The sequence below is a fragment of the Ursus maritimus genome, unplaced genomic scaffold (genome assembly GCF_017311325.1).
Source record: "Ursus maritimus isolate PB19 unplaced genomic scaffold, ASM1731132v1 scaffold_22, whole genome shotgun sequence".
NCBI classification, from domain to species: Eukaryota; Metazoa; Chordata; class Mammalia; order Carnivora; family Ursidae; genus Ursus; species Ursus maritimus.
The window spans coordinates 23,079,799-23,106,438 of NW_024424675.1; the positions used below are offsets into that span (position 1 = coordinate 23,079,799).

A 26,640-nucleotide genomic window follows, 5' to 3' on the forward strand; every position below is an offset into this window, starting at 1 on the left:
TATGAAGACATGCGCCCTTGGGAAGCCACTGCTGAGCGGCCAATGGCTCGCCATGTCTGCTGCTCGGACTCCAGGTGCTGAGGGCTGCCCAGGGGCGCCCTGTCTTCCTGCTCCTTCCTTCCCCATCCCTGCCTCGGTGGTCCTCAGGAAAGGTGCTGGTGGGCTCTTCCCCATGGCGGTGTGAGTGGCTGAGAGCAGCACAGAGCTGGCGTAGGGAGCTGTACTTCCAGGCACATCACAGGAAATCCCACAGAAAGCTGGGGGGGGGGTGGCCCTGAGCAGTGGGGCATCACCTCGGAGCCGCTCCTGGCCTTGCCCCACCCTCTCTTGCAGGACCTGTTCCTCCAAATTGTGTGTATGGTTTATGGGTGCAAACTCATGGTCACCAGGGACACGTCAGTTTCCAGCCCTGCCTCCTGCCTGCCCTTTTCTTGCCCGCGTCCCGGGAAGCTGGGACTTAGAAGCAGCCCCGTGTCCTTCCAAACCTGCTGAGCAACGGGATCCCACTGCAGGGTATCAACACTCCAGGAACGCAGGGTCCCATCCTGATGCCACTCACAGGGTCTTATTGGAGGGGGGGGGGAGCTTTGTGTCCTTCTGTGGCTGAAGAACACAGGTTTGGTGCCTGACTGATCGGGGTCCAAATCCTGAGTTGCTGTGTGACAGAGGCAGGTTACTGCCCTTCTATGGGCCTCGGTGGCCTCATCTGTCAAGGGGGGGCAGGAGGAAGCAGAAGCATCCACCTCCTGGAGCGGGAGCTAAGGCAGGTGACAGGCTTGGCATGTTACAGTGACAGCATCTCATCGTTGTCAAGAGCTGGGCAGGGTAGCCGGTTCCGCCAGCGCCAACACCCCGCGTGGCAGGCTGCCTGGTGCCAGGGATCCTTCTGGCTCATGTCCTGGGTATGGAGCTGCTGGTGTCACCATGGAGATTGTCCAAGTGAGCCCCCGTGGCATCGGCGCCCCCTGACTCCCGGCCTGCTTGCAGGCAGGAGCTCCGGGTTGGCCTGGGGCCCAGGCCTGCGGCACCTTGGTCCTCCTGGGTGAGAAGTGGCAGCACTTTGCATCTCCAGAGGTCCTTCCTACCTCTCATCAACCAGAGGAGGCCGAAGGGCAGGGAGCGGCATGCCCGTCTGCAGGTGCCCGTCTGCAGGTGTGGTGACCGGGACCCCCCCCCCAAGAGAGGGACGCGGCTGGACCCCAGGCTTCCCACTCTCCAGAACTCATCTCCCTCTTGTCCGTTTGTGGTGAGTGCCCCTGTTCTCCAGGGAATGTTACTGGCATGACCCTGACCTTAGACTAGGTGATGACCCTCAGGGAGTGTCCCCTCGAGACTTGCGGGAGGCCAAGCCGCCACCAACCCTGCCCATCCTTCATGGGCCTCATGCGGCATTAGTGCCCTGTTACAAGTAAATGCCCCGGTTTGTTCCCTGATTCCCAGAATCGGAGGCCGGGCTGTCCCCAGGGCAGCGCAGCTTGGGGCGTCAGCACCCCTCCCGCGGGAGTTCACTTCTCCAGCTCTGCTTCCGGAGCACCTACCGTGTAGAGACTGGGTGCTAGGCTCCAGGGACACGGCGGGGAGAAGACCAACAGGGGCCTCCCACGCAGCCCATAAGGGAGAATAGTAAAAATGGTCAAAAGACGTGGAAGCCAGGAAAGCAGGAGGTGGGGAAGACATGTGCGGTGGGAGGTGACGGAGAGGTCATCTGGGCATGGGAGCAGCTGGGCAGCAGCCGGCGGGCCGAGCAGCCAGCTGGTGGACGTTCTGGGGAAGAACGTTCCAGGCAGGGCACAGCTGAGACATCGCTGCGCTGGGGAGTGAGGCCAGTGTCAGGCGGCACCAGCGAGGTGGCTGATGGAGAGTGAGCGGGTGGGGCAAGGGGGGGAGGCCGGGCGAGGGGCAGCCGGGCAGGCAGGGCCTCGCAGATCAGGAAAAGGAAGCTACTCCAAGTAGGAGGGGTTTGCAGCCCGGATCTGGTCAGATCCTCCCTGGCGCAGAGCCAGGGAGGAGGCCGCTAGTGGAGCCACTGTGCAGAGGGGAGGGGAGCAGGGGTATGCAGGAGCTGGAGGCCGGTGGTACCTATTGGCAGGAGCGAAGGGTGGGGAAGGGAGGCATCTCACGCACATCCCTGGTGTTTGTCCCGAGGCACTGTGCACTGCAAGCCCCACTGAACTCTCAGATAGGTGGGTGTCTTTCCCCCCTTTTAGAGAAGAGAGTAGAGGCTCAGAGAGGGAAAGTGACTTGCCAAGGACACCCAGCACAGAAACTAGAGTGGCATTTGCACCCCATATACCTGGCTCCCCACTCCCATGGCACTCCTGGGTGCCTTCCTGGTTCTGCTGGCTAGGTGACCATGGGCCAGTGGCTAAATCTCTTTGAACCTCCACTGGAAAGTGAGACAGCCCCCGCCGTGATTCAAATAAGAAATGCCAACATCCCAGTGGGTGGCACTTCCAGGGCTGAGGACCCCTCAGGGAGGAGGAAGGAGCCCCCTCTAAAACTAGGTGTGAGAATCCACAGAGTTCTGGGCCCCCGAGTAAACCCACCCCCGGGCTTGCACACCTCCTGGGACAGGGGCCTCAGTCCCTCAGGGTTGGACTGTTAGAAAGTCCTTCCTTGGGGCATCCACTTCTACCTCTTGCTCTGGCCCAGCTCTGCCCAGGATGGCGATGCGTGGTGGGGGTATTCCCTTAGTTTCTCACAGAGGCGGCAGGAGGGACCTAGCCATGCCAGCTTTTGGGGGCCCCAGCACCGCCTGCCTCACCCTCCCTGTGGACCCACAGCCTCCAACCCCCTACCCCTACCAGCCCTCCTTTCCCAGACACGCCACCAGCAGCGACTGCAGAGCCAGACAGCCAGCCTTGAACTCGAACTTGAACTCCAGCTCTGCAGCTCACAACTGACCACATGCGGGCCACTACTCCCTCAGTTCCTCCCATTGTACCTCCCTCCTGTGGCTGGTGGGAGAAGTGGATGTGGGGGTATACATCAGGCACCCAGCTCCAGGCCCCGCAGGGCCAGCCCTCCATGAAGGATGCCTGTTACTTGTCATTTGTATCTCTCACCCGCCCTTGCGAAGTGCAGGGTCTCAGAACCTCCTGGGATGACACCAGGCATATCTGTGCTGATTGGAAAGGACCATGCTGTCCTGTAAGAGGGGGCCTTCCGGAGGTCAGGCCGTCACTTGGGTGCACGGCTGGCTGGTGGCATTGACGGTGGATAAGCTGGCAAGGAAAGAACGGAGAGGTCACTGGGGAGCTTTGCTCTTCTGAACCCTGGGGATGGACCCTCCTCCCCTTTCTGACCTCAGACCCGCTGCAGAAGCTGAGGGCTCAGCAGACTCAGGGCTGTGTGTTGGGGGGCAGAAGCTCCCTGGCTCTGGGGCGGGAGGCTGGCCTAGTCCCTCTTTCCCCTGGCCAGACCTCTCCTGGAGCCCAGCCCCAGGGAACTGCCACCATTGAGGAACGAGCGGCTTCTGTGTGTCCATAGACCAGGAAGGTGTAGGGATTCGGGGAGCCCCAGAGTCCAGGCCCACCTTCCGGGCCACCTAGAGCTTCCCATAAGCCCTTGGGCCCCTTGGGTGAGAAGAGGGGTAGATGGGGGTGCTACCTTCTAGGCTCCTCGCCTGTGACCACAATGCGTGGCGACTAGCAGTATCTCCTCCTTTCTAGGGCTAAGTCATCCCCAGAGCTCTGGCAGGGTGACAGTGACCTAGAAAATGACCATTGTGGGTCTTCGCACTGGCCTGCCTGCCTGGGGGCTTGTAGCTGGACTTGACTCGAGGAAATCATGTGGTAATTCCCTCACTCTGCGCGTGCGGGGCTCATACCCTTCACCGCAGTCAACAAGGACCTTTCACAGCAGCGGTTTGGGGGGCCTCAGTCTACCACTGGCTGGGAGGGGGTGAGGACCAGCCTTGCCCGGGAGCACATGAGGAAATGGACGGTGACTTCCTCTAGGTCACACAGTGAGGGAGCACCAGGCAGGGGTGGGGCCCAGGGTCCAGGGGTCCCTGAGTCTCAGAGAGGCCGAGGCCTCCCCCATCTGCCCTATCTAGCCTGGTGACCAGGGATTAGTAGGATTAGCTCAAATCCTGGGGCTTGAGCTAGGCTTATCGGAGGTGCCACTCTGGGGGGCCTGAGGGAGTGGTTTGGCACTCGGTATGTCCGGTCTGCCTTGGTCGCTGCTGAGCGCTGACTCCTTGGCCGGCGGCCCACTCCTCTGCTCCAGTCCCGGGGGTGGGTCGAGGGGCGGGCAGCCAGCCAGCCTTGTGCATTGTGGACCTGGACGGGGACCCGGAGGGGCACACAGGGATGACGACTGAGGCCTCGAGGTGGCCTTTGTTCTCCTGCGGGATGCTGCCGCCCCAGGGAGCCCTCCCAGAAAGAAACAGCCCCTTGCCCCCTGCTGGGCTGAATAGGCTTCCGTCTGAGACTGGGTCCCTCTCAGGGCCTGTTTCCTTATCTGTGCAGAGGACCATTCAAGTTCACTGGGGCCTGTACCACCCAACCCAGGGCCTACTGACCTTGGAGGATGGACTGTGGGGCAGGGGAAGGGGGGACCGCCTGGTCATCCAGGCAGGGGGCTAGCTGAAGCAGTGGGTGCCCCTCATGAAGAACAAGACTCCCCAGGGATTGGAGGCCCCGTCTGTGCCATCTGTGTGATTGTCTCCGGGGCCTGGGGGGGATGAGGCGGTCAGGCTGTTCGCAGGGCCCCGCTGGGACAAAAGCCAGGATTCCTGCCCTCTACTCATGGTTCCGCAGTCAGTCCACCCGAACCTGCTGGAATTTGAAGTGACCGTGGGAAGGGTTGAAGGGAGAGCAAGCACCAGGGGCCTGAGGGTTGGGAAGACGTCGCAGCTCTGCTATAACCCGCCGTGCGAGCTCAGCAAGTCTCCCTGCCTCTCCCGTCCCGGTTCCTCATCTGTGGGGACGAGATGAGGCGATGGGGATGAACGCGCCTGTGCATTACGGAATGCTTGCAGGTGACAGCAGTGTGTGTCTAGAACACTGGGGAGAATTTACTTGAGTCCTTAAGAGAGTAGGAACCATGGAGGGTAAAGTGCCACATGAGTGTCAAACAGCAGGAGTTTCCTCCACAGCTGCTCTAACCATAGAAAACGTCACTGAAGGTGAAGACCCCATTTACAATCGCCCTACTGCTGGTGAAAGATCCAGGATTAGATCTGACAAAAAAGTGCAGAATTCATACGAAGAAAGCAATGGCACTTTACTGAAGCTGTTGAAGGAAAAATTGAAGACCCAGAGAGAAGACTTCATGTTCCAGGAAGAGAAGAACTGACATGGCCAAGAGATTTATTCTACATACGTGAATCCATAGAACCTCTGCGGGTCCAGCTGTTAAAAAATGCAGCTTGATTGACACAAGTGGATCGGAAAGTTTGCCCGGCAGAGAAAGTGTATGAGAAGCAGAAGTAAAGAGCGGGGCGCTCATCACGGCACACACGGACACATATTCCAAAGCTAGAGTAACTCGAAGGATATGGTGTTGGTGCAGGAAGAGGCAGGGGGCTCAAGGAAGTGAGAAAGAGACCAGAAGCTGTGCTTCCAAGCTACAGAGGAAAGATGGTCTCTACTGGTATAGATGGTACTGTACTGTGGCTTTTGGGTAGTAACTTAACAAAAATTAAACTAGATCCCTACCTCACACCATGCACAAAAATAAATTCCAGATGCATTAAAGAGCTTTTATACATCTGAATCTTGTGTGTGTGCATTTAAGAGTATAACCATCACTTATCACATATCTATTCTTACATACGTAATATCTATATAGATACATAGATATAAAATCAGTAGAAACGTGGGAGCATATTGCTATTATCTTGGAACTGGGCAGGTCTTTCCTGAAATGATACAACTTAGAATCTATAAAGGAAAAAATGATTTAACTACATAAAGTTTTCAAAAATATCTGCTGACAAAATACACGTTCAACAAAGTTAAAAGACAAATTACTGGAAGAAAACATGTAGAATGGTTGAGTGAGGCTGGGAGGGGCATTTGGGGGAGGAAGTGGGGGTGTCTATGGCTCAGCTTTTCATCAAATCTCAGTATGGTGTGGCTTTTTAATCGCAAGAATGGTTCTAAAAAAATCCACAGAAATAATGCCGGGTTGGCTACTTGTGGTTCCCAGGTCCACTGATTGTTGATAGCAGCTGGGGGGTGGCAGGAGTACAAGGTGACTCCTTGAAGCCCATCCCACTGTGGAGACCATGGGAGGGCAGGTACTGGGGCCAGCTGCTGGTGAGGAACTTGGCGGATGGCCAGAGGGACGGATTCTGCAACAGGACAGGTGCCAGTCCAGGGTGCCCTCCCAGGAGACTAACATATTTCTGTTTATCCATCCTTCTAATGCCCAGCTGGACCCTTGCCAGCCTCTGTACCTACCTGCCCCTTCCTGTATGAATTCCCTCCCCTGTAGGCTCCATTCCCTGGGCCCTTTCCAGTTTGGCCAGCCTGTCCCTCCTCTGGGACCCTGCTTAGGGGCAGTGTCGTGTCCCCCCCCCCCCCCCGGCCAAGGACTGGGCCTCCTATCACCGGCCTGGGGATAGAGGCTGACAGTCGCCTTGGTGATCATTTACCCAGGGCCTACTGTGAGTCACGGTAGACACCAGCACTAGCTACTGTTTTTAGCGCTTCCATAAGCTCTTGAGTAAGTACTCAGCAGGGGGGACTCAGCTAAGGCAAAGATTATGCGTGCAAAACGAGTGACTGCTTTAGGGAAGAGAAACCAAAAAATTTATACCTGCGTTTCTAATAGCATACGGCAGTGATGGAATGTGCTATCCGAATTTATAGGATTTTCTTACATCTCTTAAGTATCCCAAATTGTCTCCATTAAAGGATTTAAGGTATTTCATAGCTTTTTTTTGTCAATTTTTATTGTGGTAAAAGACACATAACATAAAATTTACCATCTCAACTATTTTCAAGTTTATAGTTCAGTGGTATTAACTATATTCATAATCACGTGCAACCATCCCCACGCACCATCTCCATAGCGCATTCCATTTCGTAGAACTGAAACTACAATTAAACCATTAGCTCCCCATTCTCCCCTGCGCCCGGCCCCTGGCAACCAGTCTACTTCCCGTCTCTGCGAATTTGACGCCCCTCAGTAGCTCCTACAAGTGGAATCGTACCGTGTTCGTCTTTCTGTGACTGCCTTGTTTCATGTAGCATAATGTCCCCCAGGGTCATCCGTGTCGTGGTCTATTACAGACTTTCCTTCCTTCTCCAAGCTGAGTAACATTCCATTGTGCGGGCATGTCCTGTTTTATCTGTTCACCTGTTGTCGGACACTTGGTTGCTTCCATGTTCTCGCTACTGTGAACAATGCTGCTCTGAACATGGGTGTTCAGAGGCCTCTTTGAGACCCTGCTCTCAGTTCTTGTGGGCGTGTACCCAGAAGTGGGATTGCTGGATCAGACGGCAATTCTGGTTTTAATATTTTGAGGAACCGCCATGCTGATGATTACCACGCATCATTTTACGTTCCCACCAGCAGAGCACGGGGTTCTGATTTCTCCCCCTCCTCACCAACTCTTATTTTGTTTTTTTTTTTTTTTTAGTTTCTTCTTTTTTTTTTTAATAGTAGCCATCCTAATGGGTGTGAGGTGGTATCTCATTGGAGTTTTGATTTGCGTTTCTCTAATGATTAGTGATCTTCAGTGGGCTTATTGGCCATTTGTAAATTTCTTTTAAAAAATGTATTTGCCAACCAGTTTGTTTGTTTTAAAAGATTCTATTTATTTGAGATAGAGAGAGAGAGCATGAGGGAGGGGCAGTGGGAGAGGGAGAAGCAGGCTCCCCACTGAGCAGGGAGCCCAGTGTGGGGCTTGATCCCAGGACCCCGAGATCATGACCTGAGCCGAAGGCAGACGCTTAACGGACTGAGCCCCCCAGGTGCCCTTCATTTATATTTCTTAGGAGAAATGTCTATTCAAATCCTTTGCCCATTTTTGAATTGTTTCGTTGTCGTTGTTGTTGTGGTTGAGTTTTAGGAGTCTCTATATGTTCTGGATAGTAACCCTTTATCAGACGTATCATCTGCAAATATTTTCTCCAATTCTGTGGGTTGTCTTTTTACTTTGTTCACTTACCATCTTTGGAGGCACAGCATGGAATAGATATGTGATACCTGGTCCAGAGAGGGTGTGTGTCCTGTCTAATGCCACACAGTAAATGGTCTGTGTGATGAAACACTCTGTGGTGGGCAGAGGTGGGACTTCTCATCCCCACCTCATCTGATACAACAGCCACAATCTTGTTCCATTGTACAGATGGGGACACTGAGGTCCTGGGAAGGCTGGGTCTTGCCCGAGGTCACAGATGAGTCAGGGGTGGAGCCGGATGTGAAGCCAGGGAGACGGCTTACGTATAGGCATGAGACTGCCTAGGTTTAAATCCTGGTGCTGCACTTGTGAGCTGTGACCTCTGGTGAGTTTGGGCTCGGAGGCTTCGCTGTCCCCATCTGTGAAATGGGGCGTCGTGGGGCTATTGTGAGGGTGCCTGGACGCTCGGGACATGATGGAGAATTGCTAACCGTGGCCTCAGACATCACATGCTAGCCCACTCTCGCTCTTTGGAGCCAGAAGACACTCAGACTTGGGCTGGACTGTGAAGAATAAACTTTAATCTCTCTTGGGGTAGGGGCTCTAGTTCGGCTGCTCTCTAGGGCACTCTGGGTGGGGTCACAGAGCCGTGCACGCGCACTCGGTACAGGCAGGTGAAGCGTGGGTTCCCCCAGTTGCTTGATATCTTCACCTTGACAGCCCCAAAAGCTCGGACAGGCTGGTTCTGGAAAAGACTCACAGACATGGAGCCATTGGCTTCCACTCTGCCTGTCCAGAGGGGTGTTTGGGAGTGGAAAGGAACCCTTCCATTTCACAGGTGGGAAAACTGAGGCTCACAGAGGGGAATGGACTGTCCTGAAGCCACACAGGAAATTGATACTCAGGGGCTGGGATGGAAGGCGCTGAGGTCAGAAGGACTGATATACTGTGACTGAGAAAGTGTCCCAGCCTTGGGGCCCCGGCATATATGGCTGTGGGACCCCAGGGCAAATCACTGCCCCCTTGGGGCCTCAGTTTCCCCGCATTAACAGCTGCTTCCCAGGTTTGCTGTGGGCATGAAACCAGATCCTGGAGCTAGCTGGCCTGCCACCTGGTAAACGCTCAGTGAGTACTGCCTCCTTCTCTTTCGCTGCCCCCCACCCGAGGGGATGCAGCCCAGTGCAAAAGCTGGGGCCTTGGCCCTTGAGATCTCATTGGATGCTTTGAACCTTCCAGGGAATTACAAAGGGGAACCTGAGGCCCAGAGAGGAAGGGGATGGCCCAAGATCATGCAGATTTGTGGGGTCAGAGTTTGGGTCAGTGTCAGCCTGATTCCCAAGCTTAGACATTCCCCTGAGTCTCAGGGCCATTCTACCGGCCACCCCTCATGTCCTGCTTCTGTCCCCAACTTCTGCCCCTCCAGGCCTCCATTAGCGCAGGAGCAGCTCCCAGTATGGAGATGCTGAGTTGGAAGCCAGCAGCAGCCCTGGCCCAGAGGGCCCCTCCTGTCCCACATCTGCTGTCCCTGGGAGGAACTGCAGTGGGCGGGCTCCAGGGCAGGGGTGGGGTGGGGTGGGTGGGTGATGTAATCCTAGAAGCTGGATGGATCTCCTCGGGGTCCCACTTTCAGCCCTGGGCAGTGGCTCCACATGCTGAGCCTCAGTTTCCTCCCTTGTCAAGTGGGCTAGTGACAGTTGTGCACACCCGAGGCTCCTGGGGATAAAATGGGGTTCCCTGGGGAAAGCCCTGCACATGGTGTACGTTCAGTCTGTGCTCGACATGGGCAGCTTGTCTCAGGTACCTGGAGCTGGAACATCTGAATGATGTTTTCCGGCTGAAACTGAAACGCCCCCAGGAACACCTCTTCCCTGGGAGAGCCTTCCATGCCCTGTAGAATCAGAACCAAGGAGAAAGTATCAGGTACGGACGGGGCCTTCAGAGGGTGCTGCCTTCTCCAGCTGAGACTTGCATACCTCCTGGGATGGGGAACTCCCTACCTCTTTGGGCATTATTCCATTGCAGCACAGAATAATGGATAAGAAAGAGCACTGGACTGGGAATCAAAAGTCTGAGGGTCCTCTTCTAACTGTATCACTGACTTGTAGGATTTGGGTGTTTCCCTGACCCTTTTCTGGACCTCAGTTTCCTTGTCAATGGCCTCTGAAGACCAAACTAGCTCTGAAAAGCTTGGCTTGAAATAAGGTAGCTGCTTCCCTCCCATCCTCAAGGGCTGTGATCACCTCCGAACCTGGTCACCCTCAGCCTTAACAAAGCCTCATCCAGACCCTCTAGCCTGTTGGGTTGCACATACGGAGTGCCTGGAGTCCCACCATAGGAGGCCGCCCCTTAGCTAAGCCTTGCTCCCTGCTGGGGTGTGCTCACATAAATGACGAAGTCCTTGGGAGCAGTGTCCAGGCTGCCTGACAGGGAGATGGTCTTGGGGATGTGCTGCAGTGTCAGGTTGGACAGGTAGACCTTCTGGGCCAGTCGGATGGTCACCTGGCCTCGGTCACCTGAGAAGGCCCAGCAGTTGCCAGGCGTCATGTTGGGCTGGAAGGGGCAGGTGCAATGGGGACCACGCTGGGTGGGGGGGTGAAGGTGAATTCCTCATCCCACCATGGCTCCCCAGACCTCCTTTGCTTCCTGGATGAGCCAGATCCTTCCATCTGCAAAGCTTAGCTCAAGCATCACCAACTCCAAGAAGCTCCCCTGACTGCTGGCAGCAAGGATGAACGTCCTCCTCAGCCTAGCACAGGGAGGCCAGGGGCCTGCTTGGGGCCATGAGGGTTCTTTGACCCTCAAGTCTTGAGGGATGGGTGGGGGCCCCTTCCAGTGCCAAAGCAGGCTGTCCCTTCCCTGCCCCAGCCGCGTCTCTGTCTCCTGTTCTTACCTCTCCCCCCACCCCAGAGCCCCACCCCCTTTGTGTGCACCCCCAGTGTCCCCATCCAGGTCCTGCTCCCAGAACCCTGACCACACCCCTGCCACTCTCTCCTCATCCCCCAGCCCCCCTGCCTCGAGGATCACGTCCGGGGGCTGCGCATAGTTCCACAGCCGGATCCAGTTCCAGTAGGAGCGAGCCTTGTCGTGGTTGTACGTGGCTGATGTTTGCTCAAAGTCGATGGAGGCCCCTGTATGGGAGGGAGGGTGTCTGGTTGGGCACTGACGATGCACCAGGCCAGCGCTTTGGGTGAGTCACTGGCCCTCTCTGGACTTCAGGGTCTCTGGGAAATGGAAGTAAGAAGGGTGGAAACAATAGCGATGTTAACATCACAGCAAGCCTGTGAGGTGGAAATGAATCAACCCACGGAAGTCCTTCCTGCAGCTTAAGCCAATGCCCTCTGACCCCACATGCCCTTGGGCCCGGGTCAGCTGGGGCCGTCTGGCCTCCTTCCGTGTGCCTCTGGCGCGCTCCTGCTGTGTCCCCACAGAGGTATCTTCACAGGGGTTACCCTGGGTCTGGAATACTCTTCCCTCCTGGCTAGGTGTCATCTCGAATGTCTTCCCGCACACCCCTCTGCCCCCGGCCTCTCTCCCAGGCACCTCTGGTTTTCCACAGCTCTGATTCCCACCTGCAACTGGGCCCCTGTTGGTTTTTATGTGGTCAGTCTCCCCGACGTGGGGCAGGTGCGGCTCTGCTGGCCTCTGGGTCTGGAGGATGGTGAGTGGGGGGCAGGGTCGTGGGGGGCCTCCTCTCCCTGCTTCAGCCCCCCTTTCGAGGCAACAGAAAAGTGTAGCAAGAAAACCATCGGGGTGGGAGGGGCAGCGGTTAGCTCTGACCGTGAACTTCCCGGGAGCAGGGAGTGCTCCAGACCAGAGCTGAAGTCCATCTTCTGAAGGGTTTCTGGGGAAACTTGATGCGGGCAGATTGTTGGTGTACGGGGGGCGAGGGGGAGCCACGTACCTATAGACTTTAGGGCAAAGTCTGGCTTTTCAATAAAATCTCCTTGTATCATCTTCATTATTTTCTGGGCCATTTTTTGCTGAGGAGGCAGAAAACACAAGCTGTGGGCTATGTGTTCTGACAGAGCATGTCCATGCGTGTGTTCACACCAGGTGACAGGCGGCCACAGGAGCTCTCTTGTCCTTAACTGTTTACCCCTGCATGTGGAGACCATGACTGGTCCTGGCACAAGACCACGCAGTCACCACACCGTGAGGAGGCCCAGGTGACACAGAGCCATCCCTACCCCCCTCCCTGCTGGGTTTCCTCAGTGCTTCCACGTGCACTGTGACAGGGCGTCCCACGTGGGACAGGACTCTTAGTGAAGCGAAGGGGTAGGGGGTCTGGAGTCAGACAGACTTTTACTGCTGCGGGGGGGGGGCTTTGGGCTAGTTACCGCCCATCTGAATCTTGGCTTTCTTGTCTGTAACATGGGAACAATAACCGTGTCCCCTTCCTGCTGCTGTGAGGATTACAGCCAGGACTTGAAAGGTGGCTACTGTATGCCAGGACATTCTCAATGTCACATACATTCACTCTTATCCCCTCACAACAACCCTAGGAGGTATGTGCTATGGTCACCCCTGTTTTAAAGCTAAGAATACTAAGGCACAAAAGGTAGCGTGTGCAAGGTCACACAGCTGGTAGGAGTCAGAGCCAGGCAGTTTGGTCCTGGTGTTTGGGCTCTTAGCTCCTACACTCTCCTGCCAGATAAAGATTGCAAAGCATTTAGCATAGTTGGTACTTAGTAAATCCTGGCTGTTATTTTTATTAGACTCTTCAAAACTATGACAGATTGTATTTCCCCCAAATGGCCACAACGCAGTCTCCTGTAACACACTCTTCTTTCAACATGACTTTGATACTCTGTCCGTTGAAAGGCAGGGCTCAAGTTCCCTCCCATCAGACTGGGTGGGCCTGTGGCTACGGCAGATGCTGTGTGACTTCTGGGCTAAGCCTAAAAGGGGGTACAGCTCTACTTGGTTCTCTGAGGATGCTCACTCTTGGAAGCCAGAGGCCATGCTGCAAGGAAGCCCACCCAACACTGAGAGCCCATGTATGGGTGCTTCAGTCAACAACCCTGAGTTCCCAGCTGATAACCAATATCAACTTCTAGACAGGTGAGTGAAAATGCTTCCAGATGGGTCCAGATACAGTTGCCAAGTCACCCCAGGCTTTAAGTCTTCCCAGGCGAGGCCTCAGACATTGTGGAGCAGTGACAAACCATCCCCACTGCATCCTGTTTGAATCCCTGACCCACGGAATCTGTGAGCATAATAACATGACTATTTGGCTCCACCAGGTTTTGGAGTGGTTCGCTGTGTGGCACTAGTAACTAGACTAGCCGCAGAGTTACAGGGCAGTGATTATGATTCGTTTTGTAGATGTGAAAACTCAGAAAGTTTACTGAACCGCCTAAGTTCCAAAAGGTAAGAAAAGATATTGCATCCATAAAACAAGAATAGAAATCTATGAAAAGGAACACCCCAGAGAGCAAAAAAGAAAATTCTTAGGAATTCAGAATATATTAACAGAATTAAAAAACCCAATAGAAGTTTTGGTAGATAAAGCTGAGATTATGCTCTCAATTTCAGAACAAAGAAAGAGAAGAAAACAGGGAGAAATGGAAAAAAAATAGAGGATAAGTTCAGGAATTTAACATTCAAATAATAGGAACTTCAAAAATGAGAATAAAGCAAATATGGCTGGGGGGAAACACCCATTTAATCACATGGGTAAAGAACACTTTTTAGGACTAACGTACGTGAGTTTCCACATTGTAACAGCACCAAGGGTAGCCAGCCCGGTAGGCAAATTATCATGACATTTAAGATGTAAAGTGAGATGCAGGGCTTCCAGGTGAGATGTAATAAGTTATAGAGGATCAGTGCTCCCAACTGGAAACAACAAGGAAAAGCCAGATAGTTTACCAAATCATATTTAATTTTTTAAATTTTTAAAAAGATTTTATGTATTTATTTGACAGAGAGACAATGAGAGAGGGAACACAAGCAGGGGGAATGGAAAAGGGAGAAGCAGGCTTCCTGCTGAGCAGGGAGCCCGACGCGGGGCTTGATCCCAGGACCCTGGGGTCATGACCTGAGCCGAAGGCAGATGCAACTAAATCATATTTTAAAGCCACCACTGAGCTATGGGAGCGATGTGGACCAGAGGGATTAAAATTCTAGAGAGGAGAGAACCGTTCTGAAATTCACTGACAGTATTTTAATCCCGGGGGGCATTTGATAATTCTGGGCATAAGCTGAAGACGTGGGCTTAGGCTGAACAAGGGCTGCTACTGGTGAAAGAGAAAGAAGCAAAGATTTTAATAGTCACACAGGACTAACGGGACAAAACTGGAGACTTGATGAGCCTCAAACCTGAACGGTTTTCCCCATAAGATGTTAACTGAAACCCAAAACTATGGAAGAGGCTAAAGAGCTACCTTGAAAACTTCTGAAAGACAGAGTAAAACTTCCCAGTCTCACAACGCTTGGGAAACCAAATCCCTTTCAGTGAGGGGACCTCAAAACAAAATAAGCAAGAGATTAAAGCCCTACAAACATCTTCTGACTATATATCAGAACCCTGTGGAGGGCTTGTTGAAACACAGACAGTTGGTTCCCATCCTCAGTAGGTCTGAGGAGGGCCCATTAACTTGAATTTCTAATATTTTCCCAGGTAATGCTGATGCTGCTGGTGTGGGGGCCACACTCTGAGAACCATGGCCCTAGAAGGAGTGGTGAATCAATACTGAGAAGCTGCAGCTGCAGTTGAGGGCCCTAAACCAATTATGGGCTCAATTAGAGGCTGAGAATTCAAGCTTACCCCTGGCAGAGAAGGTAACCCCTGGGATCAGAGATTTTGCATTGATGCAGGACTGGAAGACAAAATTGGAGATCTGAGAAGCCTTAGACATACAGTCAGTCTTTCCCATCAAGACATCTACCAAAAGTATGAAGCTGCATGGGCAGGACATTGAAATCTTACACAAATTGGAACCTAGGTCTGAACCAGCTCACTAAAGGTTTATATAGGAGTGATCAGTATACTCATCTTCCTTACAAAGAAAAGGGATAACTCTCTCTATTGAAGTTATAATTATCTGGAGCATACAGTTCTTTTGTATACAATGTCCAGGAAAAACACTAAAAAATTTCTGGACATGAAGAGACAAGACCATTTGATTGATACTCCAAAGAAAAACAGACAATAGAGAAACACCATAGATGATCCAAATATTGGATTCAGCAGACAAGGATTTAAAAATAACTATGACAATATGTTAAATAGAAGAAAAAAATGGACAACATAGAGGAGATGTTGGAGAATTTCACCACAGAATTAAAATTTATGAAAAAGAATCAAATGTACATTCTAGAACTAGACAATGCAACGTATGAAATTAAGAACTTACTGGAAAAAATTTAATAGTAGATTGGACAGAACAGAATACAAGATCATTAGTGAACCTGAAGAAATTTAAATAGAACACATCCAAAACTTAAGCACATAGAGAAAAAGAATGAAAATCAAAAACACCAGGTAATAGCATAGGAATTATGTGGAACACAATCTAACAGTCTAGCATAGATGTAACTGGAGTCCCAGGAGGGGAGGAAACAATATTTTAAGAAATAATAGCTAAGAAATTTAAAAAACTATTGAAAAACATCAACCCATAGATCCAATAAGCTTAGCCACCCCACCCAAGCAGGTTAAATATAGAACATTGGAAATAAAAAGAACATCCTACAAACTCCCAGAGATAGAAAAAACAAACAAACAAACAAACCATACTCAAAGGACCAATAATAGCACGACTACACTTCTCAACAGCAACAGTGTAACTAGAACACAATAGTGGAATTCTTTCAAAATTTTCAGGGGAAACTTTCCTATCTAGAATTCTATACCCAGCCAAACTAGCAATCAAATGCAAGGGTGAAATAAAGATATTTTCAAATGTGCAAGTTCTAAACAAATTAATAAGTCTCCTATTTCACTCTCTTCCAGGAAGTTGTTGGGGGATGTGCTCCCCCAAAACTTGAGAAATAGGAAACAAGGAATTAAACAAAGAGAGAAGTCAGATGTTTGGGAGCAGAAGGCCAGTATCTCACCTCGTCTGACATGGCTTCCATCAACTGAAGCTTGGCAATGAGCTGGGTCATGTTACCTCGGAGGTCCTGGATTTCCCCAGTGTGATGCCGCACCTTCTCCTGGTACATTCTTACGAGGAAGGAATTAAAACATGGACCGAATGATTTGCGAGGCTGCTATTGTCACCCTTAACTTATACTTTTGTCAGTCAGCCCACAAAGAATTAGCCTCACATTTTCTCACTCTCCTGGGCCCATCCCTGGCCCTATCCAGCAGGTTCTTATCTCTAAAATATTACTCTTGCTCTTCCTTCTACATCAGATATTTTTAAATTCAACTTATTCCTTCCAAATATTCCTGAGTATTTTGTTTGCAATTAAGGATGTTACCACCAGGTGGTATCTTGTTGGTTAAAATTTCTACTCAGCTACCATTTGCTGAGTGCTAACCTTAGGCCAGGAATTATTCAGGACAGTTTACATCTTCTTCAACATTCATAATTACCCAGAGCAAGGTGGGTGTGATGCCTCGTCTCATAAATGAGAAGTCAAAGGCTCAGAGAAGTGAAGTAACTTGCAAAAACTGAGCCATGAACGAAGAATGGGAACTGGGATTAAACTTAGGTTGATCTGACTGCAGAGCCCACATTCTTAGCCAATACATCACAGGCCCTAGATACAGTTCTGGTTTTTAAATGATAATAAGACTATTTAGCAGATTCTTCTTACCTCAAGCTCTGCAGTGGACTATTTATGCTGTCATCCTGGTAGGGTGTTGAGGAAAGCAAGAATCTTTTTCAGATGGCCTAATCTGGGCCCAATAGAACTTTACCCATCCATTCTCCCACAACCATAAATCCATCCATTCATTCACCCTCCCATTTACTCTTCCATCCATTCACCCACCATCTACCCAAAATCCAATATACCCTCCATTTTAAATCCATTCGTCCACATCCATCCACCCTTCCACCCATCCACCATCCCAACCAACCACCCTTCCCCACTCATCTACTCTTCCATTTATCCAAACTTCCTTATCCACCCACCCTCCTATCCATCTAACTTACCTTATATATTGACCCTTTCACCAATCCATTCACTTTCCCATCTATCCAACCTCTCATCAACCATCCGTCCATCCATCCATCCATCCATCCATCCATCCATCCATCCATCCATCTGTTTACCCACCCATATATCCCATCTGCCCTCCCATCTGTCCATTTTCTCATCCATCCAATCTTCCATTCATCCATCCATCTATCCCCCCAGCCATTTCCCCACATCCCTGCATCCATTACTTCCATTGTCCCATCCATTCTCCCTCCATTCCACATTTCCATCTGATCATCCAGTCAGCCAACACTGATTGTGGCAACCCTGTGCCCAGCCCCGAGGTGGACATCGCTGGAGTGAATCAGACCTGGTTCTGCTTTTAAGAGCTCCCAATACAATTGGGAAAATAGTCATGATTACAGAAGACTGCATTCATGATTACAGAAAATTGTGGGAGGAAAAGGCAATGTCATCACTTCGCCCTGTAATTTCTGAGGGAAGTGACACTTTAGCTGGATCTTGAAGTATATGAAGGAGTCTAAAAGGGGAGAAGAGGAGAGGGAGGGACAAGCTCCTCAGATCCCCTTTCTCTTTAGGCCTTCTGAGACTCTTTCCTGTCCTCTGACAGGGATCTTTGGCCACTGATTTCCTCCTCCTTCCTCCCCAGGAACCACAAAGTAAATGTCTCATTTTATTTGAGCCGAAGAACAAACTGCCTCGTGTGGAGAGAGAACTCTGTTCCATCCTCACTCTCCACTTGAGGAGGGAGACTCGGCAAAAGAAAGGTCACCTCTGGAGTAAGTGACAAGAGAGTCCTTCTGTAAGAAGAAGGACTATTGCATCTGGTCTTTTAAAGTCACACTGTGGTGGGAGAGGTGGGTTCCGGGTGGGTGGCATGGCAGAGGCAGAGATCTGGGGCTGGGATGAGGCAGGAGCTGATCAGTGTCCAGATGTGGTGAGAGTGAGAGAAGCTGATGGAGGCAACATGGCCTAGTTGGGGTGAGGTTAGTCAGTGAGGGGGCCTGAAGAGAGCACACACTCACCTGCCAGACTTCCATTTTGGATGGTAAGTGCATAGAAAACATCCAGAATCCTGTGGGGCCAGGAGAATGGGAGTAAGCCATTTAAGATGCAAGGTTAAAAGCTTAGGTTCTGGTGTTAAGGTATCTGGATTCAAATCCCAGCTTTGGTACCAACATTGCACAACTGTGGAAGAATGTACTTAGTCTGTCCACACCTGAATGTTCTCCTCTGTAAAATGGGAATAACAGTAATATCCACTTCATGATCAAACGATATCATATGCACAGTGTCTCACACAAACCAAATAATCCATGTCCCGTCGCCCTGCCCTGTCCCAATTCTACTGAGGATAACTGATGAAGAGAGAAGAAAAGGAGATGGTCTTCCCTGAATTTTACGATCTCTGTGCTGCCTGAAATCCCACCACTCAAGCCATTATTAAAAGTCTTTAAAACCTATTCGTTGTTCATGATAAAACAATCAACAAACCAAGAATAGAATGGAACTCATTCAATCTGATAAAGCCCATTTACGAAAAACCCAGGGCTAATAACATATCTAACAGTAAAAGACTGGATGCTTTCTTCCTAAGATAAGGAACAAGACAAGTATATCTAGACTTGCTATTTCTTTTCCTTCTTTCTTTCTTTCTTTCTTTTTTTTTTAAAAGATTTTATTTATTTATTTGAGAGAGTTAGAGAGAGCACAAGTGAGGGAGAGGGAGAAGCAGGCTCCCTGCTTGGGGAGAGAGCCCAATGTGGGGCTCGATCCCAGGACCCCCGGAATCATGACTTGAGCCAAAGGCAGACGCTTAACCAACTGAGCCACCCAGGCGCCCCTACTCTTGCTATTTCTTTTCTTTTTTTTTTTTTTTTTAAGATTTTATTTATTTATTTGACAGAGAGAGAGACAGCCAGCGAGAGAGGGAACACAAGCAGGGGGAGTGGGAGAGGAAGAAGCAGGCTCCCAACAGAAGAGCCTGACATGGGGCTTGATCCCAGAACGCCGGAATCATGCCCTGAGCCGAAGGCAGACGCTTAACGACTGAGCCACCCAGGTGCTCCTACTCTTGCTATTTCTATTTAACATTGTCCTGAAGGTTTTAGCCAGGTCGATTAGTCAAGAAAAAGAAATAAAAGGCAGATGACATAATCTTGCATACAGAATCCTAAAGTATCTGAGACGGGGTGTCTTGCCTAGTGTCAGAAGTGATAAATGAGTTCAGCAAGGTTGCAAGATACAAGACCAGTAAATGAAAATCAATTATATTTCTAAACACAAGCAATAAACAATCTGAAAATGAAATTAAGAAAACAATTTCATTTACAATAGGATCTCGAAGAATAAAATAGTTGGAATAAATTTAGCAGAAGTGCAAATCTTGCACTCTGAAAAAAAAAACATCACTGGAGGAAATTAAAGAAGACATAGAGATAGATCACTAATGGAAAGAAAACCCATAGGGATTGAAAACCTTAATATTGTTAAGGTGACACTACTCCCCAAATTCATCTATGAATCAACGCATTCTCTCTCAAAATCCCAGTAGCCTTTTTTTAAGAAATGGAAAAATTGATCCTAAAATTCATATGGAAGTGTAAAGGACTATAACTACCAAAATAATTTAAAACGAACAAAGTTGGAGGACTCAAACTGGATTTCAAAACTCACTACAGAGTTATAGCAATCAATCCAGGGTAGTTACTGGCACATAGATAGACGTATACATCAAGGGAATACAATTAACAGTCCAAAAATAAACCCTCCCATTTATAATCAATTGATTTTCAATAAGGGCACCAGACAATTCAAGAAGGGAAAGAATAGTCTTTTTACTAAATGTAACAACTGGATGTCCAAATTCAGAAGAATGGAGTTGGACCCCTACCTCACACCATATGCAAAAATTAACTCAAAAATGGATCATAGACCTAAATGTAAGGGCTACAACTATACAAATCTTGGAAGAAAAAGTGGGAGTAAGTCTTACTGGCTTTAGGTGAGGCAATAGTTTTTTGCATCTGACATTACAGCACATACACGACAAAAGAAAATATAGATAAACTGGACTTCATCAAAGTTTTAAAAATTTGGGGCGCCTGGGTGACTCATTTGGTTAAGTGTCTGTCTTCGGTTCAAGTCATGATCTCAGGGTGCTGGGATCAAGTCCCTCATCGGGTTCCCTGCTCAGTGGGGAGTCTGCTTCTCCCTTTTCCTCTGCCTCTTCCTCAGCTTGTGCGCTCTTTTTCTCTCTCTCTCCCTCTCTCTCTCAAATAAATAAATAAAATCTTTTTTAAAAATTTAAAAATTTGTGTCGCAAAGGACACCATCAAGAAAGTGAAAAGACAACACACAGAATGGGAGAAAATACTTGCAAATTGTGTATCTGATAAGGGACTTGTATCCAGACTATATAAGAAATCTTTACAACTCAATAACAAGAAGACAACCGAATTTAAAAATGGGCCAAGGTCCAAATAGACATTTCTCCAAAGAAGATCTACAAATGACGAATAAGCCACGCAAAGACGCTCAACATCATTAGCCATTAGGAAAATGAAATAAAAACCACAATGAGTTACCATTCCACCCCCTCCCCAAATGGCTAAAATAAAAGACAGATAATAACCAGTGTTGGAGACATTGGACCCTCCTACGTGCTGGTGGGAACGTAAAATGGCGCAGCTACTCCGGAAAAAAGGTTGGCAATTGCTCAGAGAGTTAAGTATCGAGTTGCAGCATGACTCAGCAATTCCACTTCTAAATATATACCCAAGAGGATTTATTTATTTGTTTATTTAAAGACTTTATGTATTTATTTGAGAGAGAGCCAAGCAGGGGAAGCGGCAGAGAGAGGGAGAGGGAGAAGCAGACTCCCCGCTGAGAGGAGAGCCCCACGCGGGACTTGATCCCAGGACCCTGGGGTCATGACCTGAGCTGAAGGCGGACGCTTAACTGATGGAGCCACCCTCGTGCCTCTACCCAAGAGAATTTAAAACACACGTCCACACGGACATCTTACAGGAAGATTCCCCGGAACATTATTAGCGGTGGTCAAAAAGCAGAAACAACTATAATATCTACCAAACGATAAACGGACAGACAAAATGAGGCATGGCCGTACAGTGGGATACTGTCAGCCATAACAAAGGGTCGAATGCTGCTCTGTGCTACACCATGGATGAACTTTGAGAACACAATGAGGGAAAGAAACCACCAAGACCCATAGTATGGTATGATTCTATTTATATGAAATGTCCAGAATAGTTAAATCCATAAAGACAGAAAGTAGATTAGTGGTTTATCACCTAGATCTGGGGGGAGGGGGAATGGGGAAACGACGTTAGGGACTGGGGAATTTCTTTGTGGCGGTAGTGAAAATACTGGAATTTGATAGTGGTGATGGGTGCAGGACTGTGAATATACTAAAAACCACTGAATTACACACGTGAAAATGGTGATCTTTATGGTAAGCGAATTATATTTCAATAAAGCCATTACTTTAAAGAATCTTATTTGTTGGGTTAAGTTTCCTAGGAATTTCTAATTTCCTAGGAAATTCTCTCCCCCCGCCCCCAACGCCACAACCCTGGGCCAGTATGCTTGAGCGGAGGGAGCAGATCCCTTTGTTTGGGAAAGTAAAGCTGTGATGTGGGAGGTGGTAGCGATGGTTGATGGTCGGAAGGAAGCCACAGAAAACTCGGAAGTGAGTAATGATGATCAGACCATGGTTGGGGGAGAACTTTACAGTTTTCAAGGCTTTTCTTAGCTTTCAAAAAATTTCTTTGGTCATCAGTTAATTCACTCCTCACAGCAACACTCATTAGACAGATGGGGAAACTGAGGCTCCTAGAGGGTCACTGTCTTGCCTAGGGTCACATAGTCTGTGTCAGAGCCTTCACTCTTTCCCTCCCCAGGTTGGGGCAGGGCTCTGGAGACGTACCAAAAGCACAGAGGACCAGAACACCTGTCTTTTCCATGAGCTTCTGGAAGAACAGTTTGCATCTGGAAGACAGAGCAGCAGCGGTCAAGGTGAAGAGGGACTTTGCACAGGCTAGTGAGTCCTGGCCTGGCCCTTGCCCTTTTCCCACCGAGAAGGGCAGGACCCTCCCTGGGCAGTGAGACACCCCCTCCGAGATGCTGACCGAGTCCTGGGGTTGCACAGCATCACAGGGGGAAGAAAGCTCTTACCCCAGTATCTGGGGCCATCAGAATCCATGGCAGTGATGCACCCACATCCTCTTCACACACCACTTTGCTCCATCTACTAGCATGCTGTTCCTCCCTTTGCAGCTCACTAGGGAGGCTTACATCCTTCAGGGTCAAATTGCTAACTTTTTGACTATCCCTCCTCCTAAGACCTCAGGAAACAGCTTGCTGCCGCTCCCTTACCACTGGTTTTGTTGCCTGCCTGCCTTCACCCAGGCTTCCAGAGCTCAGAATTTGTTGTGATTAAGAAGCTGGGGCTGAAGTAGGCATTACAGTGTTTGAATGCAAACTCTTAAGGGAATGAATGAAGCGGAAAGTTCTGCAGGAATTTGGAGAAGTTTGCATGGACAAGAGAGAGGTGAAAGGAAAGGATGGAACAGGCATTCCAGGCAGGAAAGCAGCATGTCCAAGGTACTGGGGCAGAAATAGGAATAGCAGGCCCAGGGGTGAGGAACACTAGCCTTGCTGGCCCAGTGAGTCCACGCTGGGAGCACATATGAGGGCAGCTCGGAAAGAAGCGTGGGACAGGGTTCAGAAAGGTGCAGCGGAGGGAGCCACAGTGGGTTCTGAGCGGGGATATGACAAAACCAGGTTTGGGATGGCTTCCGGTCTGGTGATCAGAGGAGGTTCAAACGCAGTGAGGGCTGCCATGGTACGAGCTAGCGTGTTCCCAGCCGCATCAGCCAATGCCTCTCCTGCCTCCGCTACCTGCAGGTATTGAACAGAATCTGGTGAAGCTGGGTCCTCAGGAAGCAGGCCAGGCAGGATGATCCAGGAAAGCTGCAAGGGAGGCAGGAGAGCAGTAGCTTGGCCGCACCCTTCTTCTCATCCTACAAGAAGCCTGGCAGGGAGGCCGACCCCCTGCTGGGAGACCCTCTCAATTTCTAATCGAGCCAGGGTGGACCCTGCTCCCTCCTACCTCCCTCTCCAGCCACCCAGAGATCCTGGCTGGAATGGCACCAGCCGACCTGCTGACTTCCCTCCCTCGCCTGCAGCCTAGCGTAGGCCTTACCACGCAGGTCCAGCTGGCCTGAGGCCTTGCCACTCTTCCCAGGCCCACACGCCAGCCAGGGCGGGTCTTGAGGAAAATACGTACACACACACGCCAGCAGGCACTGGGTCCAGGCCGGGGCCGGGCGTGGATGCTGATAGGCAGCCGCTGAGGCATCACCTGCAGGGAGCAGGGGGCTGCACGTCAGGGCCAGCCTCGGGGGCACGGTGCCTTGCAGACACCAGGGGAGCACCCCGGGCTTGGTGCGGCCCTCCCTGCTCCCCACCCCGGCCCTCGCTGGATGACCCCAGGATGCCCATCTAGGCATGTCTGAGCCTCGGCCCCTTGCTGTTCACGAAGACCCCGGGGCTCCCCTTCCCCTCCCTGCTCACTGGCATTTGACAAAGTGTCCTCTGTTATCCTGCAGGTGTTCCGGCTTCTTGGGGCGACCCTGGGGATAACAAGATTTACGATCGCATTTTATAATTTTCAAGAAACACCGTGTCCCCATGTTCCAGATTGAGAGACCGAGGTGCAGAGAAGTTTGCCCAAGACCGCCAGCCAGTCCATCAGGGACACACCTGGGTCTGACGGACCCCAAACCCAAGTCTCCTTTGAGGAAAGGACTCCGTCTGCTGTGGTAGTCACCGGTGGTTATCGCCCAAATGCCAACCCCTCCCCTTGCTGGCAGGAGGCTGATTTTGTCCCTTGTCCCCTCCAACCCCGTGCGATTTTCGATAATCGTGATTGCTCTAAGCCTGCTCTGGTACTCCCAGTGCCTTTGCTGTGGTTGGCTTGGTGGGGGGAGGTCCGCAGGGGGCAGGGGTGGGGGTGGGCTGGGCATAGGGGTCTGGCACTTTTGGAAAAGGCTTTCTCCTCGCTAAAGTGAGACCCACAGGAACCAAGGTCCACTCTCCTTGCACCTAGACAGCCATGCTTCTCTGGGCCCCTGGAACTGTGGTAGCCAGCTGTGACAGCGGGGAGGCCAACAGGAAGAGCAAAAAGATGGCAGGGACCTGAGTCTCAGGGGACAGTGAAGACCCACGGACTTGACGTGCTCTGGAGCCACGCACCGCTTAGGACCTCTTAGTGCGTGAGATAACAAATTTCCTGTATTTCTCAAGACAATGGTCTCTAAGCATTTATTATTATGCCCTCCCCTGATGCATTTATGTTTCTTTATTAAGAAATCATATATATAATACCACATATATTATTTACTCTTTCAAATGTGCAAATTTATTTATACATTCCTGAGTAATAGAAATGAAAAGGGGGTGAGCTACAAATATATACACTGAAGTTCTAATAAGTTATCCCCTTCACCCAGGGGGATTGGAATATAGACCCCATTTGGGGGCCCGTGGGTGGGCAGATGGACGGCAGAGGCACGCGATTCCACACTTACCGGCCGCGTCCCTCGCTGGACTGGGACCTCCATTGGGGCAGGGAGCTCATCTGCCCGGTGCAGCCCGTGTCCCCGGCACCTCGCCCAGCGCCCACACACAGTAGGTGCTCAATAAGCACGGGCGGAGGGGATGACTGCCCCTCCACTCCCTCGGCGGGGAGAGTTTAGGGGAGCCCCCGTCAAACCTCCCTGAGCTCCGCCGCTGCGTCTGTGCGGGTGTCGATCACGCCTGCTCACCTCCGGGGGGAGGCCAGAGGGCCAGCGTTTTGTAAACTGCCAAGAACCAGGCAGAGGGAGGGGCTGCCGTCCTCACCTCCTGGGCCTGGCGTCTTCAGGATGGTCGCACAGGTCCACGGGGCTCCTTGAGGACCGCGGCATTGATTCTCTTCTCTAGGAGATCTCGGGGGAGTGGTGCTGGGCTCTCTGGGAGTCGGCGAGGGGGAGCGGCTGCCACTGCCGCCACCTCCTAGCGTTCCCTGGAAGGGGCCCCGCGGCTCTCCCCGGGTCAGGTGGCGCTGTGGGCACTGTGACCTCACAGAGCAGGGGGTGGGGCGGGGGGCCCTGCCAGTCTCCAGCTCGGCCCTGGAACTCCCCTTGGATGAACCCATTCTGACCCACTTTCCACTTTCAAGATGAGGAAATTGAGGCCATGCCAGTATCTCAGGAGGCCCCAATATCCAGGCCGTGCTTTCTCGCGCCCCCGGCCCCTTCCCTGCTCCAGGCTGCCCAGACTGGCCGCCTGCTCAGGCTGCACGTGAAGACGTCTTCAACGCGGGGCTGCTCACGTGGACATTTCGCACAACACAGAATAACCTATACGCTCTCGTTCTAGTAGTTCCACGTTTCCCGGTGCAAAATCAAAGCAGAACAGGGTGGAAACGTCTGGCTATGGTTTTTTTGTTTTGCTTTGTTTTGTTTTTGGTCAGCCCTGCCAATGGAGAGTTTATTTGGATTGTGAAGCTGAAATGAACTCCTTTTGCCCCTGGTGGCAGTTGCTCAAATGCTAGGCTAAGGTCCTGTGGCAAGCAGAAGAATCGCCCCTCAGGAAGGTCTGCACACTAAACCGCGAACGTGGGACCGTGTTAGGGTACAGAACAAAGGTGACTGGGAGCTTGCAGATGAGATTAATGCCGCTGACCAGCTGACCTGGAGACAGAAGAATATCCCAGCTTATCCAGGCGAGGCCAGTGTTATAAGGGTCCGGTAAATGGAAGAGGGAAGCAGAAGGGACGTGGGTGGCAGCATAAGGAACCCTCAGCCCAACTTGCTGCTTTGAAGGTGACGAGGCCTTAAGGCAGACCGTGAAACAGCCTCTGGAAGCTGGAAAAGGCAGGGAAACGAACCCTCCCCTAGAGTTTCTAGAAAGGGACAAAGCCCTGCCAATACCTTGATTTCAGCCAAGCAACATGGATGTTGGACTTCTGACTTCCTGAAAAATAAGATGATAGGCTTGTGTTTTGTAATAATCTGTTAGAGCAGCGATAGGAAACGAAGACAGCACCCCTTGGGAATACTCGGTGAAGGGGGAGCCCTGAAATGCTGCCACTAGACTTGGTACAAGGGTCTTTCAGTTGTCCATTCATCCATTCATTCCTTCATTCAACAAATACTAACTGCGCCCCTGCTATGTCCCGGGCACCGGCTCCGAGGGCGAACCGAACCGGCTCCCACCCCTGGGGAGGAGGGAGTGGCTGGCAGACCGCCTCGCACGTCGCAGGTGCTCATCCAACCATGCTGGCTGCTGCTGTGGGCCGAAGGGGCTGGTGAGAATCTCCCTCCTTTGTATCCACTGGCCGTCAGTCAATATGCCCAGCGCTGGGTATGTCGAGGAAG

General features: G+C 51.0%; 1 protein-coding gene across 1 annotated transcript; it reads right to left on the bottom strand.

Moving 5' to 3' along the window:
* Positions 1-8,349: 8,349 nt before the first annotated feature.
* Positions 8,350-25,185, bottom strand: SUN5 (Sad1 and UNC84 domain containing 5). The gene is given in 14 exon segments (XM_040638666.1): positions 8,350-8,822; positions 9,879-9,965; positions 10,460-10,627; positions 11,090-11,205; positions 11,979-12,057; positions 16,139-16,247; positions 16,847-16,881; positions 18,220-18,269; positions 22,143-22,204; positions 23,117-23,175; positions 23,177-23,188; positions 23,505-23,579; positions 24,808-24,886; positions 25,121-25,185. Coding segments are annotated over 14 exon segments (1,122 nt in total). The 3' UTR covers positions 8,350-8,696.
* Between the last annotated feature and the right edge of the window lie 1,455 nt (positions 25,186-26,640).